General features: G+C 46.0%; 1 protein-coding gene across 1 annotated transcript; it reads left to right on the top strand.

Annotated features, from left to right (window-relative positions):
* Positions 1-29: 29 nt before the first annotated feature.
* Positions 30-18,285, top strand: HSDL1 (hydroxysteroid dehydrogenase like 1). Its single transcript, XM_037516253.2, has 6 exons — positions 30-88; positions 9,359-9,418; positions 11,415-11,640; positions 12,285-12,730; positions 12,941-13,168; positions 15,562-18,285. Exons 3-6 carry the CDS (start codon positions 11,421-11,423, stop codon positions 15,658-15,660), a joined length of 993 nt encoding a protein of 330 aa, XP_037372150.1. The 5' UTR covers positions 30-88; positions 9,359-9,418; positions 11,415-11,420; the 3' UTR covers positions 15,661-18,285.
* Positions 18,286-19,158: the final 873 nt, after the last annotated feature.

Here is a 19,158-nt window from a genome sequence, read left to right as displayed (position 1 = left end):
TCACGTGGGGGCGCGGCCCAGCGGCGGCAGCAGCGGCGGCCGCGCGGGTCTGGCGGGAGTCGCTCCGGAGACTGCGCTGCCTCTGCAGGTACCGCGCCCCCGCGCCCCCAGTTGGCCCCTAGGCGGTCGCCCTGGCCTCTAACCGGCCCCTCCTGCGCCCTGCCACGCCCCCTCGGGCCGGCGCCCTCCGCGGCCCTGTACCCCCTCGTCCCTCCCTTCCTTGGACCCCGCCCCCGTCCCCCTCCTCAGGTTGCGCCCCCTAAGCCCCGCAGCGCCCCAGCCCCAGCCCCACCGCCCCCAGCCTTGCATCCCCAGAGGTTCCCCTCTCCTGTGCCTCCGGCCTCTTCCAGACTCCGGCGACCCCACCCACCCAGAGCGCGGGCCCCCGGCCCCCTAGTCCTAACCCCGGGCTCCCCAGCGGCTCTGACAGTCACCCCCTTTTCTGCTGTCTCCAGACCCCCCTCTCTGATAGATCTAATTGGCGTGGGGTTTACCGACGTTGTCTTTGTTCTGAATTAGAAGTAGTTCGGCGTGGAGCTCCGGGGGAAGGGGCACCACTGGTTCCGAGGCCGGGGCACCGCTGGTTCCGAGGCGGTGGCCTTTGGCTGGGCCCGCCAAGCGCCGGAGGGGAGGGGAGCAGAGGTCTGGTGCTGCTGGCTCTGTTCCACACCAAGCCTGCGGCCCTCCAGCCGAGGCCGCCACCTTGGGGACCCGCTCGGAGCCTCCCAGTGGAGCCTCCCAGTCCAGCCTGGGCGCTGGACTTGCTTGGACCTTGATGAGTATTCCCTCCAGCCGCTTCACAGCTGTGGGGTCTTGGGTCTGTCACGTTACCCCTGTAAACTGGGGGTGATTATAATGATTATAACTCTGCCTCATAAGTTGATGAGAAGAGCAGTGAGGCGATGGGAGTAAGCACTTAGAGTGTTTTGTGTAAGGCCGGCTTCAGTTTTAAGCCTGACCTCTACCCTAGCCACTTGCCAGCATTGGACACAGAGTGTCAGTGGCTAATAGCTGGAGCTCTTCTGTTCCAGGCCGGGTTCTAAGCACTTTATGTGCATCACCTCATTGAATTCTCATCTTAATTTTACACAGGCACTTTTATCCCCATATTTACGGATGATATAAGGAAAGCTCAGAGGTGAAGTAATTTCACCTGCACGCAAGATGAACAGCTCTTAAATGGAGACTGCTCTCCTACCCAGGACATCTCCATGGTGGTTTAATCACTGTAGTTATATTCCAGGGGCATAGAGTTTCAACAACTTGGTATTTTTTTAGATAAGATTCATATAACATCAAACTCACCATTTTAGCCTTTTAAAAGTGTACTGTTTATAACAGCATCCATAATATACAACCATCTGTCTACTTCTAGAACATTCCCATTATCCTCCCAAGAACTCGCACTCCTGTTAGCAGTCACTCCCCTTTTCCCATTCCCCCAATGAACTGGCAACCCTAATGGACTGTCTCTATGGATTTGCCTTCTGGATATTTCATTAAATGGGATCATATCATAGGTGGCCTTTTGTGTTTGGTTTCTTTTATGTTTTCAAGGTTTGTTCATGTAGTAGCATGTCCCTCTGCTTCATTCTTTGGGTTGAATAGTGTCTCTTTGTATGGCTAGGCCACATTTCATTTATCCATTCATATGCTGATGGACATTCGGGTGTTTTCTGCTTCAGGGGGTTACAGTGTCTTTAGCAGCAGAAGTCAGGGTGAGAAGATGCTAGGCTGCTGCACATGAAGATGGAGAGAGTGGTCTAAGTCAGGGAATACTGGTGCTTCCGGAAGCTCCCCTGAAGCCTCCAGAAGTGAGCGTAGGTTTTCAGTTGCCTTGACTGTATACCTGAGGATGGGCTGCTGTTAAAGTTTTAATTCCTGCTGCACACGTGAGGAACTGACGCTGCAGAGTGCTGGACCCGGGGTGAGCGCTCCCATCTTCTGCTCTTTGTAAACTGCTCCAACATTAATTCAGATTAGTGGCATACCAAGAATTTGCAAGGTAGGTAAGGAAATTCCATAGACAGCAATAATAACTTAGTCACAGTGCTGATGTAAAATTTGAAAAGCTTTTGAATTTTTTTCCTCCTCAAGAGTGAAATTTGAGCTTTGAATGCCAAACAATATTTCATTCTGTTTATTAAGTTGTGTGTACACAGCACCACGTCAGGTGCTGAGGAGGAATGTTGAAGATGGAAGGAGTGAAGCTTCACACCATCTGGAAACTGCAGGAAATTTTGAGGACTTAAATGTGGAAAGCAAAATTAAAGACTTTTAAAAATAGGGAAGTATCTTTTGGACCTGGGGTTAAGATTGGATTTCTAAAGCAAAATAGAACAAGCACACCACAAAGGGAAAAGGATGATAAATTTGGCAACATTGAAATTAAGATGTTTAGTTCTTTGAAAGCATGTAAAGAGACAAAACATACAGAATTAGTTAGAGTTCGGTTTCTTTCATGTTTCCTATATGTAAACATATACGTTACTGTAGTAAACAGATTCGTATCTAGAATATAGAAAGAATTCTTACAATTCTGAAAGTAAAAGAAGACAGCACAATAGACGAAAGGGCAAAAGCTAGGAACAGGCTTGTCACGGAAGAAAAAACCCACCCTGGAAGCATCACAAGTTGTTAGTCAACCTCATTACTAGTCAGGAAATTGAAATTCAAAGTTATATTGAGGTCCCATTGGACAGACAGGATAACCAGTTGTGTGCAGAGGGTGAACTGGGAACATGGCCGACCTCAGAGGAGGCAGAGCGAGCTCGCCCTTGTGGAAAGGTCTGGCTGCGTGGATGTGCTGTGGCCTGGCAAATCAATGCGCAGGCACATCCCTCCCTGAAAAGCCTGCATGTGTGCCCTGGGGACGTGCACGAGTACTCGTTGGACACTGTTCATGATTGTAAGAGAAAAACAATCCTGCGCCCATCATTGGTAGAATGAATATGTCAGTGTTGGTGTGTTCTGACCCTGAGAGGAGATGGCCGCGGCGTGTGCGTTCGCAGGCTTGCCAGCCGCAGGGAGGATGTGAACACGGCTGCCCAGCTCTAGGAAACACTGCTGGGTGAAAGGAATATGTTGCAGTTTGGTCCAGATCAGGCAAAACTAGATATTGCTATTTTGGAATCCATGCTGGTTCCAGCACAACTATTTTTTAAAAAATGTGATTCCATCGAAATTTAGGGGAGCGGTTACTCTCAGGCTGGATGAAGCACAGGGAGCTTCTGACACTAGTTTTATTTTTGTGAAGATAGGTGGCTGCCAGGGTTTTTTGTTTCCATATTCTTTGAACAGAGCAAAACAGATTTCATAGACTTATTTGTGTATTTTTCAGTTTCCTTTTAATTACAGAAAAATTAGTGTAAAATACATTTCCTGCCCTCAAGAGGCCTGTGCTGTTTGGGGAGCCCAGATAGAGACAATGTTAAACCCTTAGAATGCAGAGCAGGAGGGGTAAGAGAACAGCTTAGAGGCAGGTGGGTGTGATGACCCAGGAGTAAGAGGAGGATCTGTGTATCCCCAGGGTCTGCCCTGTCATATGTAAGTGCTGGGATTGAATTAGGAGGACTGGCGGAGCTGACCTCTGAGAACAGGGGATTTGGCCCCCAGAGCCAGTGAGACTGCTGCTGAAAAGATGGACAGCTTTGTGTTGGCGAGGATGGCAGGCCCTCCTCTGGTCTGCTCTGGTCAATCCAAGATCATGGAAATCCCTGAGACTACTTTCTGGTTCCTGAGTGTACTTGGCTTGAGGGATATTGTAAGATTTGCAACTTGCCTCTTCACTATGCTAAACGCTAGACTGACTATCCCTCTGGCCAGCGGGCTAGAGTTTGTCTGGCAGCTGTAACCAATTACCACCAACTTAGTAGTTTCAAACTGCTCGTATTCTCCTACGTTCTGGAGTTGGAAGTCTGCAGCCCCTCTCATTGACATGGCTGAAGTCAGGGTGTCGGGGTGGTGTCACTTCTGGAGGCAGCAGGGGAGATTCAGGAGGCACTGGCATTCCCTGCCCTGGATAACCTCGGTCTTCACGTCCAGCAGCCTAGGTCTTCTCCCCCGCCTCTGCTGCCTGCTCATGTCTGCTCTGCCTCTGCCCTCGCTCCTCCCTTGAATAAGGGTCTGTGTGATCTGTTGGACCCACCTGGAGAATCCAGGATCGTCTCCCATCTCAAGGTCCTTATTTTAGTCATGTCTGCAGTCCCCTGGCTGGTTCAGGTGACACGATCACAGGGTTTGTGGATGAGGATGTGGGCCTACAGGTCACTCCTCCACCACCCGCATCGCCTGGTGTCGCGTGTACTTTCAACATCTTCCCCATCTGCTTGTGTTATTTTCTTTGAAGGCGCGTGCGGCCCACCCCTCTGAGGTCCTGGACTCCGCTCCCACTGTCACTCACTTGGATAGCTTGGCCATGTTTGTATGTCAGCGAAGACTTTTCTCCTAGAACCTTGATTCACAAAGGTTTTCCTGTTTGACTCAACTGTCGTTTTCACAGCTAGGTGCAGTCAGCGAAACTTCAGTCAGGATGATGTTACAGCCGCAGCTGGTGCTTGGACGAGGAGACTGCTCCTTACAGGGCTGACCATAGTGTCCCCTCCTGGCTTTTATAGTGGTAGTGTTACTTTTAAGGGTTTTTTTTTTTAAAGACTTACTTTTTTAGAGTAGTTTGAGACTTACAGTACAATGAAGGGGAAGGTACACACATTTCCTGTATACAACCTGCTCCCGCTCCCCCACGAAGAGCCTCCCCATTATCAGCATCCCTCATCTCGGGGGTTGATTTGTTACAATTGCTTTACCATGTGGACACATCTGAGGTCCATAGGTGACCTCAGAGACCTGTAAGTGTCTGAACACTCTACCCTTGTTGCGTCGGGCAGCACCACACTGACAAAGACATGGGAGTTGTGGAGCAGGCTGCCCAAGGCAGGATGCTGCTGAGAGCAAGATCCCGGTTTTTATTTTTGTTTTCTTATTTAAAGATTTTACTTATTTATGCATACAAGAGCTGGGGTACAGGCCAGAGATGTGGGGGGTGAGAGGATTCATCAGAGACAAAGTGGGGAACAGAACAGGCAGATTGACCAAAGTACACTGCTGAGGGGAGCAGCGGGCGAGTCAAGAGAGGTCTGCTGCGCCATGTGGGTTGCTCCCTGGCTGGCTGGGGATCGAACTCATGCTGCAGAGGCCGCAGATTGCTTCATAATGCGGTGCTTAACCCCTTGCACCACCAGGGAGGCCCAGATCCTGGCCGTTTTTATTGATAGAATAATCATAGAGCATCAGCTACATGCGTTAGGAGGACAAGGAGAAAAGGATTGGTGAAACTCAGGAATGTTATCTAGGGCTTGGGGGACACGAGTCTGCTGACCCTGTTATCAGCCTGATGACCAAGTGTTGTAATCGAAACTAGACCCCAGACCCACAGCCATGGTCCTAATCCTATCAACAAGGCATTCCACTGATTAGCTTCTGTTCCTTGTCATACATCAGTCCTCCCCCCCCTCTCCGCCGCGTTCCCGATCATACCTCTTGATGTATACCCTTCCCAGAGTGATTAAGATTTCTCCTCTTGATTGATATAAAAGGTACCTTGTAAGGTTTGGCTCATATGACTGACTGGACAGTTCTGACCTTTGTATGGAAATGCAGAACTGCAGGTGACTGAACAAGCCGCTTGTCTAGCAGACCCACATACCCTCACCTTATTACCTAACAGACAGGAGGAAATTACTCTCTTCTTCCTATTTTGGGGCCAGGTCTCGTTGTTTCCCTCCACTTGTTTCTCTCATTCACTGACTTCTGTTTTCTACAGACTCAAGAAGACAAAGCATTGTAACATTTTTTCAGGTTGGCTGTTCAGAGATTGGAAGTGAAAGACAGATTGAAATCTGTTCCTATCTTGGCAGGTTTCTAGGCTTAAATGGGTAATAAACTGCTTAAAGCTGTGTTTCTATGAGATTTCTTAGAACTTAATGGCTTGAGAGAAATCCTGATCTTTCCTTTCATTAGAAAGACTGTTTTATATCATATACTTAGGGGTGGGGAAGAGAAAGAAGAGGATAGAAGGAATTTGTGCTTTCCTATTAATTTGTCCAGGTTTGGACAAATTTGTAAAATGTCTGGTTTTGTCTGAGGAGCAGCAAGGGGTCATGAACCATGTGCTCTCAATCCAGCTGTGGTTAGTCATCTTGTAACAGGGTGGTCCCCAGGAAAGGGGGAGGTTCCCTGCCCCACCCAAGGAAGGGTGGAGCTGAACAGGGAGAGAAGAAGCGGAAGAAGAGACTGAGGAAGGAAGCAGGATGGAGCCAGGAGACCTGGAGGAGGCGCATGGAGCCTAGAGACACGTGAAGAAACTGTGCTTGTCCTTTGGTCGTGGACTGGGTGACACAGATGTGGGTGAGACCCGTGGGGAGGTGACAATGGCAGCTTTTATCTTGATGTTGATTTTGTTCTTTTTCTTCCGGGCTTGTCCAGTTGTTTGTGACCCTTTTCTGTGGGTCCCCACTGGAAGATGCTTTAGACTTGTAGCAGGCTTTGGGGCCTTGCTCTGGGCCAATCCCATTTGGATGGACTTTTACCCACGAGGGGACGGGTAACTCTGGATGCTTCATTTAGAAACTAGACTAGAAACTAGACTCTTTGCCTTACCTGTATTGTTTCCTAGTTTTATTAAAGTTTCTTCCCATTAAAGTCTCCTATGTTTTGTGTTGATGCGGCGGATGGCAGAACCCATGTAGAATAGGCAGGTTTGCGGGGTTTGGGCTGCCCCTCTCCCTGTCCTATAACAGATTTGGCGACCACGAAGATTTAGGACAGAGCCATCCGTGGTTAGTCAGCCCCATGGGGAAATTGGGCTTCCCTATGGCACTGGCTACCATAAGCGCAAATGTGATGGGCGCCAAGCTGTTATAGAGCAACCCCGATATTAAACGGGTTCCTGGCTGTGGGTCCTCACCCGCGCGCTTTAAAGGGACTTATGAATACTCTACTACAGACACACACAAAAGGGTTAATAAAAGGTTTATTTACAAGAGGAAAGGAAATAAAGAAAATGTACAACTCAGGGAGAAAATAGGGAAATAAAGTCTTTAATGCGTCCTACCCGATCCGACGACCTGGAAACCCAAAGTCACTCCCAGAGCTGGCCGGAGGCTCCGCGCTGGCCCAGAGCCCAAAATGGAGAGAGAGCCCCCAAAGCTCACGTGTCTGCCTTTTGTATCCACCTGGCTGCTTAACCCCACCCTCAGGTCCCAGCCACCTTCCCTTTGGTGGTGATGGGATTTGGAGTTCCCAGTGTCTTTGGCTTTGGCCTGGGGTGGGGGTGGAGTCCACAAAGCCTGTATGGAATTTGCTTTGGGACCGCCTTTTCCCCCTAACAATCTGGCTGTACCAGGGTACACCAGGGTTTGAGACTGACCATCTACTTGCACTCCTGCTGCTCCAGCCTGCCCCCGACTGCCCTCCCCACAGGTCAGACCAGCACCTGCTAAGGCATCATGGCTGTAACCCTGAGGATGTCCTAACACTCATCTGCCACAAGGGTACTTCTGATGGCCCTTCCAAGCCCCCTGTTGACCCCAAACAAAAAGCTGTCACTCCACCCACAAAATGGGTTTCTTGGGAAACCACAACAAACAGGCCTTGGATATGTGCTGTCTCGTGTGAGACTGGCCTGCAGTCTCTCATCCAAGGCCAGCACTTTTATTGCCTTTGGAGGGGCTGCTGGATGAAGATGCTGCTTCCTTCTTACTTTGGGGCAGAGAAGTAATGTCACGTCCTGTTGGAGATGCAGGCCAGGCTGGGAGCTGAAGTTTGCTGACCAAGCATAGGTGTGTGTCGTGGCCTCCCCACCTCATTTAAGTAGGATTTCTGTGTATTAAATGTCATGCTTTTTCTACCTCTCCAGTCCCTGTAGTAAACTTGTTCCAGTGTCCTGGCAGGCTGGGCTCTTGCTCCTCCCTGCCCTGAAGGGTCTGACTCACTGTGGTGGGGGATAGGGGGAAGGGGCTGAATGCTTGTTTAGCTCTCTGAGCAGCTTGTGTACACGAGCCACCGAGACTCCTGGCTCTTGGTGATCAGTCCTTGGTGTCTGACACTGATGTTTTCTTCATGGGTGTTGAAGTAGCTTGGTTTTCTATGTAGACTGTCCTGGAAAGTTCGGGCGTCTGGGCTCTCTTATTTATTATTCATACAGGAATTGGTGTTTGCATTGATCAGTTTCCTGTGAGTGTGGGGAGTGTGAGTCAGACCTCTTCGTCTGGAGCTGCCCGGAAGAATGATGGGGTTGCATTTATGGGACTCAAGGCTGACGACCTGATTCTCTGATTTAATGAACTGCAGCGATAATGATGCACCGTTAAGGGGTGTGTCAAGGGCAGAACTGTCCACTGATGGAGGTTTTCCCTTGACAAGGGTCCTCTGATGGGGAACATTGAGAAACTTGGCCAAACTGGTTTGGGGACCCCTGATGCTCTGGACACTGCTGTGCTCAACTTAACACCCAGTTGGGACTTCTCTTCTGGACCTGAGCTGGGGTCTCTGGTGGGTTTTGCTCATGAGGTTGAGGTTTTTCTTCTTGTTAAAGCTCACTGGAACTTTTCTGGTGGTCGCTCTCCTCCTGAGGAGGGAACAAGATGGATTGTGGCTACAGAGCTGGACCGGAGGAAGGAGACCAGTGTGGGGGGCTCAGCCTGTGCTGGGCTGCTGCCCATGCCCAGGGGCAGACGGTGCTAGAGGAACTGAGAGCCGCGAGCGTGGGCCTAGGTCCTCAAGCAACAGCCTCCAGGTGCTTCAGAAACTGAACTGTCCTGGCATGTGGCTAGGGTGCAAGGAGAGGGAAACAGACTCAGGCTGTTCCTCCCTGCACCGCAGTGACACGGGTGCTCACACCTGAGTGCAGGTGGGCCCAGGAATAGAAGCCAGGTGGCTGCAGTCAGGTGATACTCAAAAGGACCGGCAGGTGGGTGAAGGTAGTAGTTTGCAGAGAGATAGACCAGGTAACAGTGGGCTGACACAGGGAGAAGGGAGAGGATGCCCTGCTTGTCACCTCCCACCCTACATCCCGGCGCCTGGTGTCCATGTAGAGCACCATCTTTCTCAGAACTATTTGAATGGGTTTTGTCCCTTTTATGTTCCTTAAGAAACAAAGGTCACGAATCAGGGTCATACCACAGCTTGGCCTTTTTACCAGATGGATGCTGTGCTTCGCTGTCTGGACAGGGATTCATGACATAAGAATTTTAGCGTTTTCTTAATTTTTATGAACTTCGTTCTTCTTTTATGTGACATTGTCCCAGTGAAGCTCTGAGGATAAAAGAAAGGACTTTGTTTCTTTTGGTTTTGTTCACAGATTGACCTGAAGAGAAGAGAAGGCAGTGTATCCCTGGAGGCCCGTTTTGGGCAGACAGAGGTAAGAGGAAAGCTGGCCATCCATGAGCAGAGCATCCTGGAACTTGGTCATCACGCACCCTCCCTCACTCCAGTGTCTGGAAACTCTGAGAGGTGTTCGTGTTCACCTAGAACCCCCAAACCAAACACAAGCAGCAAACATTGAGACAGGCAATCCTGGCTGAATGCATTTAAAAAAGGAGTGCTGTCACATGTGGATCCACCAGGAAAAGACCCGGGTGATCTGGAAGCTCCATATTGTAGATGGCAGCAAGCTTGGCCCACGGAGGAAAACATCCCCAAAGGAGTATTTACTTGTTTTTCTTTAGGATCTGGTTTGTGTACTTAGTAACATTTGCAATGTTTTCTTTTCATGATCAGTTTTGGCTTCGGCTTTCTTATTGTAGGAGCTGAGCTTCTGTGAACCGAACCCTGAATAGACAACATAAGGCAGCTCAACTTCAGTCATTTTCTCTATTGCTGTTGGAGAAAAACATTCCTTTAACTTACTTAATGCTCACTGATAGCTTAGTTAGCAATGTGGCAGCAATTGCAAAATGCTGGTTGGAGAGAAGAGGTCCTTATTGTGGACCTTCTGGGGGTCCTGCTGCCCATCCATGTCTTCAGTTTGCTGCCATCATAGTCTTCGTTGCTTTTTGATTTGGACAAGGTCTTCCTGTAGATCACACTTGTGTATTTGACACATACTCAGTACATTCAGGTGTGGTGTCACCCTTCCAGGTGCCATCTCTGTGGTTCATTTGTTCTCTCCTGCGACTTGGTGTTTCACACTGCAAAACCTGGTTGAGCTCAAATTACATTTCCCTGGAGTGGGAGGGAATTCTCTCATTCTTCCTTAAGCATCTGACATTTTTTGTGGCTTTGGTGGGCGTTTTCATAGTTTCAAGATTTTAATGGGAGTTTTTTAATAGGGTTCCCTTGAGAAGTTCATTATTTGGCTTAAAATCAATTTTCTTTTATGTAATAAATGCCCTGTGTGTGCTGTGCGTGCACTCTAGCCTGTCCTGGTCTTACCGATTTTTGTACCTTGCAGGGAGCACACAGGTGGGTCAGGCGGCAGTCAGCGGCTCCCCAGGTCTAGTCTAGTATGACGTTCATAAACCTTGGTCGAGTCTGGCTTTTGTCCACCTCTGGGGTTTATCTCTGATTGCAGGCACGTATATCAGTTCATGTTGCATTTAAAAATACTACTTTAAATGTCCGTCTCTTCTCCTGGGCACAGTTATTTAGTTCATCTTGGAATCCTTTGTATCAGTCACAGTACACGGGGCCTGCTAGGCTGGAATGCTGGCTGTGTGGATATGTATCATTGTCAGGGTCAGGCAGTGCTAATGGTGAGCAGATTCACTTAGTAAGAGAGAAGACTGTTCACTCCATTGTCATCTGAGAAAATTGTTTCTTTAAGTTTGGGGATGTATCTCTTTTTTAATGTACACTTATGTATATTATTCATGCATAATAGAATTTATGCTAAAGTTTAGTTTATATAAAGTTTATTAAAGCTTGATTTTGTCTCAAGTGGTTTGTTAGCTCTGTGAGGTCAAGGCCATGTCTTAATATTAGCTGTTTCTTCTGCTTGGTCTCTGAGGGGTGGTAGGCTCTTTGCACTGATGATTATGAATAAAGAAATGTCCTTCTTAACTATTGCATGAACTCAAAAGCCTGTGCCTGTCATTACAGGAGTCTTTTCAGGGAACAGAGCAGATTGTGTCTATCTCTGTGGCTGCAACATGCAGCCTAGTGCTTGGGTTTTATCAGGAGTTTGGTATCCATTGGTAATTATGTTGACTAGTCTCAGTGGAAGGAAAGAACTTGATAAGCTGCAGATGTTGTAGCATGAGACCATTTGACTGGGCCTGTGACCTGCATACACTCAGGCTGGGACTGATATCTGAACACAAACTTGTCAGGCTTTGATATCCTTAGTTTTCTTTCCTCAGTCAGACTTGTTCCTGTCACTAAGCGAAGAACACCTGTCTCTCTCCCCTTTCCTGCAGGCTGCCATGGCTGCCGTTGACAGCTTCTACCTCTTGTACAGGGAGATTGCCAGGTCTTGCAATTGCTACATGGAAGCGCTGGCCCTGGTTGGAGCTTGGTATACAGCCAGGAAAAGCATCACCGTTGTCTGTGACTTTTACAGCCTGATCAGGCTGCATTTTATCCCTCGTCTGGTCAGCCGGGCGGACCTGATTAAGCAATATGGAAGATGGGCCGTCGTGAGTGGTAAGAAATGAGACTTCAGTACTTACCTAGTTTAAAATCCAAATGATCTTCCCTCTGTCAGTTGTATTATTAAAGGCGTTATAGAATTTAATGTACATTTCATGATAACATGCTGATTTTAAAAATGTTAACTATTATATGATGACGTTCGCAATTACTGTCCTCTTCTTACGAAGAATTTTCCTGTGATTTGTATTCTTCTAATGCTGCCCTCTCCTAGTCCAGGCCTCCTCCAGCCCACCTTGATTTTCCTTGCTTTTCCTTTTTGCTCTGTTTTGAAATTGTCTTTAGAAATTGTCACCACTTTCAGAAATGTTTCCCTTATTTTAAATGTCATATTAATTTATTATCATTTCCTAGCAGAGTACCTCTGGGCCTTCCCTTTAGCCAGATAGATGACAACTTCCCCTGTTTCTCATGGTCAGCGGTCTGCATGGTGAAGCAACTCCTCCTCAGGGTGTCTGAGGGAGCATGGGGCCTGGGGCAATAGTGATTCAACAGTACCTTCCACCTATCATTGTTCAATCTCAGCTTATTTCTAGTGCAACTCTTGCTCTGACTCAACCTTGCATGGGTGTTGAATGTCCACTGGCAAGGTTGCTCCATGACACAGTTCTGCCCCCTCTCCCTGCCTTGTACTGTAGGTGCTACTGATGGGATTGGGAAAGCCTACGCAGAAGAGTTAGCCAGCCGGGGCCTCAATATCGTCCTTATCAGCCGGAACCTGGAGAAGCTGCAGCTGGTAGCGCAGGACATAGCCGACACCTACAAAGTGGAAACTGATATCATCGTTGCAGACTTCAGCACTGGCCGTGAGATCTACCAACCAATTCGAGAAGCCTTGAAAGACAAAGACATTGGCATCTTGGTAAACAATGTGGGGGTGTTTTACCCCTACCCCCAGTATTTTACCCAGGTCTCTGAGGACAAACTCTGGGACATCATAAATGTGAACATTGCGGCAGCTAGTCTAATGGTCCACATAGTGTTACCTGGCATGGTGGAGAGGAAGAAAGGCGCGGTGGTCACCATCTCTTCCGGCTCCTGCTGCAAACCGACCCCCCAGCTGGCTGCATTTTCTGCTTCTAAGGTACTGTATCCCTTCCTGGGGAATGAAGTCATAATGCAACAGGACATTTATTACTGTGTGTTAGTCCATTTTGTTGAGCTCTTGGTCAGCAGCTCCAACTTGCTGATGCTCTGTGTTTTCCTGAATGGATAATAGCAAATTTTTTTTTCTCCCGATTTTCTTCCTGATTCCCCAAAATGAAAACCTTTTCCCCCTGCTCTCTTTTAACAGGCTTACTTAGACCACTTCAGCAGAGCACTGCAGTATGAATATGCTTCTAAAGGGATCTTTGTACAGAGCCTGATCCCATTCTATGTGGCTACCAGCATGTCCGCTCCGAGCAGCTTTCTGCACAGGCTCCCCTGGTTGGTGCCATCCCCGAAAGTGTACGCTCATCATGCAGTTTCCACCCTTGGCATTTCAAAGAGGACCACTGGGTACTGGTCCCACTCGATTCAGGTAACGGTGGACACAAAACCTACATGAATAGGTCCGCACACCCCACCCTCTTCTGAATCGTCCCTGGGAATTTGATTGAAGCCTAATGGTGAAAGATGAGAATTGTAAATGCTGATTCTTTAGCCTGACTCTCTTGATGATTCAGGTTAAGTCTGTAAATACTTTTGTGGAATTATTGTGTTAAGAACATTGAAAAGTTCAGTGTTTGTGATGCCCAAGTAGATTGTATAGTATAAAAATTCTAAGTATTTATGTAGGAATTTCAGAGTAACAAAGTTTGTAGTACTGCTTTGAGGGGGTTCCTTTAAGTCCATGGTGTAATTCAGAATCATAAAACTGCAAAACAGGTGTGTATTTCATGTAACCCTTATGGCAGGTGCCTCAGCATATTCTTGGACTCATTTGTTCAAGAAGTTGGAATTTTTTTTTAATGTTTATTCATGCATGACAATGATTTGAGTCTTCAGTATTTTAAAGAGTAACTTTGTTAAACAATTCAAATTTTGATTCTAAGTATTGGATAGCGAACTTGTAGTGATTCTTCATAATAGATTTGTATTTCTTCATCATAATAGATTTGTATTTATATTTCTTTACCCCATGTACTGCATGGGAAGTAGATGTGCACTAGTTTAGAATTGTTTTTTTCTTTAATATGTGGAGTTTTATAATTATCAAATCAATGGTTTTTCAACTTTTTGCATTAAAATGATCCAATTTACCATTGCCAAATAAACAGATAAGTAGATTTACTGTTTATTTTTCCTTTTATCAGAAGAAGTCTTTTTTTTTTTTTTTAAAGATTTATTTATTTATTTATACAAGCACTGGGTACAGTCAGAAGCGCGGGAGGGTGAGAGAATTCACCAGAGCCAGAGTGGGGAGCAGAGCAGGCAGAAGGACCGAGGTACACTGCTGAGGGGAGCAGCGGGCGGCAGGAGAGGTCTGCGCACCATGTGGGACCTTCCTCCGGTGGCCGGGGAGCAGCCGGGAATCGAACTGGCGCTGCAGAGGCTGCGGGCAGCTTCGCAACCCAGCGCTCAACCGCTGCGCCACCAGGAGGCCCTTTCTTTTTTTAAAAAAAGATTTATTTATTTATGTATACAAGAGCTGGGGCGCAGGCCAGAGATGCAGGGGGTGAGAGGATCCACCAAAGACAGAGTGGGGAACAGAATAGGCAGATTGACTGAAATACACTGCTGAGGGGAGCAGCAGGCAAGACAGGAGGGGTCTGCCTCACCATGTGGGTTTCTCCCTGGCCGGCTGGGGATCGAACTCGTGCTGCAGAGGCTGTGGATTGCTTCATAGTGCAGTGCTTAACCCCTTTTGCCACCAGGGAGGCCCAGAGTTGTCTTTTCAGTAAGAAACCATTTTATTTAAGTGACTATTTCTAGGTACTTGATTACTAGAGAAAAGTGAAGAAACCTCAAAAGTATTTTTAGAAACCACTGACTGTGATGTTCTCTTAGAAATGAGAATATAATGAGGATGAGCTATAGGGGCAGATGATATTTTCACTGCATTTATAAATGTTAATGTTTCAATTATAATTAAGTTTTGTTCATATCGAGGAACTTTTCTTAAGAATGTACATTTTTCTGCCAAGAAATTCTATGAGGCTAATTGAATTCTTCAAGTAATTTTCTATACAAAACTGTTAAAACTTTATTTTGTCTCCTATTTTCATTTTTATTTTACTACTCAAATTATTTTGAACATTATCAAATTGTTCTGTTTTACACAAGATTTGATTCATTGGTGGCTATGTTGTTCATAGCAGATTTTTCTGGTAGCTTTTGCCCTGGTTTCTTATTTTTTGTGATCATCATTTCTTATGAATGTAGTTTTCTCAGGTGGCAAAGATCCAAATTCTGTACCAATTTCAATCTTCTCAGTCTTCAGTCTATGAGAAATTTACCATGTGAAGTTTGAGGCACCAAACATACTATATATAGTTTTCCAGTTATTCTTATGTGTTGTGAATTAAATAAGAATGAGGGGCCATATTTATGCCTTATCATCCTACCCTCAAACACCGATTTTCTCCTGCAGCCCTAGCCACATGGGTCTGTTTTAGCTGCCTTTATTCCTGGGATGACTTTGTAATTCTTAACCAGATGAATAGTCCATTCATATCCCGCTAGAAAGGGTAAAGCCTCTTGGTTTCATGTGGGCACGTGCAGCCCTTGCAGAGAAGGGGTGCTTGGGGGCTGTACTTGTGTTCCCCAGGGAGACAAGCCCACCTGAAGCAAACATACGTGCTCAGGACAGTAGCACCAGATTGTATTTAACGTGATTGGCGATACTTGTTAGATTAAGTCACTTGATGCCTGGGCTTCTTTGTTGATGACTGCGGGATCTAACCTTGTCACTTTTTTCCCTTTTGTTTTTAGTTTCTTTTTGCACAGTACATGCCTGAATGGCTCTGGGTGTGGGGAGCGAACATTCTCAATCGATCTTTGCGTAAGGAGGCCTTATCCTACGACGCATGAAAGCTGGTGATGGTTCTGGAAGTTTTGCCAGCTCCTGGGAACCTACAGTATTCTGACCTTGGAGATACATATTTCATTTCTCTGCTGTCTTGTCTTTTGTTCCTGATTACTTAGCATACAGTGGACTCACCATTTGCAAAGCAAACATAAGTGTTTTACTGAAGGCTGTGGAAAACTTCAAGGGCCATGGAAATGGCAGAGGCACAAGGACCGATTGAAGAAACTTAAATGTTGATGCTTCCCCCCACACCCCAAACTGTTAAAAATTGTGTGATTTATGTTATTCTAGGAAGTACAGTGATCTGATGCTGAAATATACTGATAATGTGAGTTGTCAGCTCTTTCATTTCGGATACTGTTTTTTTATGGACACTGACCTAATTCAGTAGGTGAACTTCTAGTATTGGTTTTCAAATGTTCACCAGGAAAGACTATGTAAAGGTGTTACTTTGTGAGTAAGATTGCTGTGTGTGCTGGGAGTATTAGCAGTAGATCTGTGTATGTTATATTGTGTAGCTCTATTCGTCTGACCCTGTGTGGAAATGCTGCTCTTCCACTGACACTTCCGTAGAGAACAGCACGTGCGCGATTGTGGTGTGCATTAACGACTTTATTTATGGGTAAGTTAGTCAAGATGGCTTAACATGGAAACTTATGGGGTATTAAAGTTCTAGATTATTCCTTTTCATCTTAAACAAGCCTCCCCAATTTTGTGCTATAGGTTTGCTCTGTATGATATTACTTACTACATTCTGCTATTCTTTTTAAGGTATGGTGGAAATCATTCCTAGATTTGAACATGTCATCTCTTGATTTATAATTATCGTGGATAAGTAGTGATTTCAAACCTGTGATCCATTTTATATCTAAAATGTAGCCCTTTAGAGCTCATTGTAGCTGGTGTTCATACACTTTTCTATGTAATATTCCATTCTAGTAGTGTTATTGGTGTTAACATCAAATGTTTATGGATAGTAGTTAAAAAACGGACAAATTATGTGTACTGTGATCTATTGTATCTGTTGACATAAGTTAAAAGATCATTCTTGGTTTGTGTCATGAGATTCTGCCTTGGTATGGACTCTTAACTGCTGCGCAGATAATTGTGTACAACAACCATGACATGGTTAGCATTGAAACCAGCTGCACATGTTTTGGGTTTGGGTCCTGTAAAACCAAGCAGTTTTGAGGACCACATGCCTAGTGCTTTGAAAGTTATAAATCACTATAGGAATATGACAATATGTGCAAAGTAAAATTTCAGTTTAATACTGTGGCACTGATGCAGAAGCAAGTAAATGGATTGAAATCAGGACTTTTGTGGAATTGTTTTCTCCTGGAGTGATAACCCATGGTGAGTAGGCTCGAACATGCCTTTATGTTACATACAATTTTGCCAGTGATATCGCCTGTGCCTTTCCAGGTATGACTTGGATTCAGAAGGGCATGGTTACATTCAGAAGCTCTTCCACTTCCAGCTCAGGCCTTACCTTGTGAAAGTGCACAGCACTACAGAGCACGGACATGTTAATGGGGTTAGCTTGGAAGCCTTTAATTTGTCTGATTTGTCATTTTCTGTCACCCAACAATTATAGTCATTAAGACTAGGAAAAATGTGACTTTGTGCCACTGAACTCAAATTGATGTATAATAAGAAGCAGCAACTTTATGTAAAAATACTGTCAGATGATTATTTCTGAGATGTTGTGGAATGGTTTGTGTTCCTAGATTAGGTATTGAATTGTTATATGATGAGAAAAGGAAGCCACGCCAGTCATGTAGACTTCTCTCTTGGCAGGATGCATACTGATGTGCTCATTGTGCCAAGTTAGTGAAAGATCACAACCAAGACTCTTCCCTTGCTCTCCTCTTTCACAAGACACTTCTTGTGAGAGCTCATTTGAGAGTCCTCACTGGGCCACTGTAGATGCAGCGTGAAATAGGAGGGTTTGAAGCAATCTGTGAATGAAAATTTAACAATCAAAGCAGGTGCTTCTGCATCCTTTAGAAGGGGTGTTGCTCAAGATGTTTTTGGCTGTTGTTTATAATAAGAGACACATTTTTCCCTCATAGAAAGTTAAAAAAATTCCAAAAAATAAATCTTGTGAACAACTGAGGTAGTAATTCTTTAAACACTGATGATTCAGCTTGTACAATACAGGTGACCATAGAGTCCTTGAAAGTACTAAGTTGATCTCTTGGTCTCATTCTCTTGATAGGGTGAGTGAGATGAAGGTTGATTTTGATCATTGATTTTGGCAATGTGCAGATCACTGGTAGTTTTGCCACCACTATTTCGTCAGTGGTGGGGATGAAAAGTAGATTGTAGTGAGTTCAAGAAGGGGAGAAAGAAAGGGGAAACAGCAAATAGAGACAGACTTTTGAGGAGTCTATTGTTATTTTTAAACCTCAGTTACTTAAAATTTTGTCACATTTGGGAACTGGAGGACTCAGTGGTGTCCTTAGTCTTGATATTGTGTGTGCCCTCTGAAACCAAGTCCAGTATACTCGTGTCTCTGTCTCAGTATTGGCTCCGCTGTTACCATTTAAAATAGTATTTACTTTGAATAAAGATTTACCTTCCCATGGACTTGTGAATGCTTTATTATGCACATGAACCATGAGTTGAGGAAGTGATTTTAGAACCCGGAGTTGTGGAAAACCGGTAAACCAGGATCCTGTGGTTCTTGGCTTTTCTTGGTAAAATGCCAGGCCACCTCTGTGTCATGCCCCAGGCCTGTGCTGTTTGTAGGGCCCCCAGAAGCTGGCAGTAGTCTCTGTTCACGTGGTACTTACAGTTCAGCAGGCTACGTGGGCTATGTATTCAGTGGCATAGGGACTTAAGGGGCTGTTAACTCTGGTCTACACCAATTTACCCCACATTAGACCAACATGGCTAAGATGAAAATCAACTGCATTAAGGGGTGACAGGAGGAAGTGCTTATTTAACTGAGACTTTACAAATGCAAGAGAGTCAAGAATTCTCTAAAGCATGCCAACATTGGATGCCATCTCAGACTGGGGGAAGAAATTAATCAGGTGTGGGTTAGATGGCACCACCATAGTTTACTCAAGAACTACCTGTGTATATTTCACTTAACCCTCATCCAGGAGGTAGGCACTGGTATTTCTATTTTTCAGGTGAGGAAGCTGAGATACATCTTGCCCAAGATCACAAGGCTAGTTGGATCATTTTATCTTTGCAATACCTGGTATCACGTTTCAAATGATCTCAGTTCCCCCCCATTCGGGATCAATGTCACCTGTATGCCAGTTGGCTGTCGTGTCTAAATCGCCCACTTTTTTGGGGAGGCAAACTTTCAAAAAGTGTGACACACAAATCCTTGTTTCTTAAACAGACTAGCCATGTGGGGTCAGACTTGCAGGGAGGCCCAAGGAAGCAGGAAGACTGCATTAGGGGCAGAGCTGGAAGGCTGCGCCAGCCGGCCCCGCCCCTCGCCTCCCGCCTCCCGCCACGCCCCCGGGCCGCAGACCTCG

The sequence above is a fragment of the Talpa occidentalis genome, unplaced genomic scaffold (assembly GCF_014898055.3).
Source record: "Talpa occidentalis isolate TD23 unplaced genomic scaffold, MPIMG_talOcc4v2.1 talOcc4.17, whole genome shotgun sequence".
NCBI classification, from domain to species: domain Eukaryota; kingdom Metazoa; phylum Chordata; class Mammalia; order Eulipotyphla; family Talpidae; genus Talpa; species Talpa occidentalis.
The sequence above is the reverse complement of the archived record's forward strand: the minus strand, read 5'-3'. Positions and strand labels throughout refer to the sequence as shown.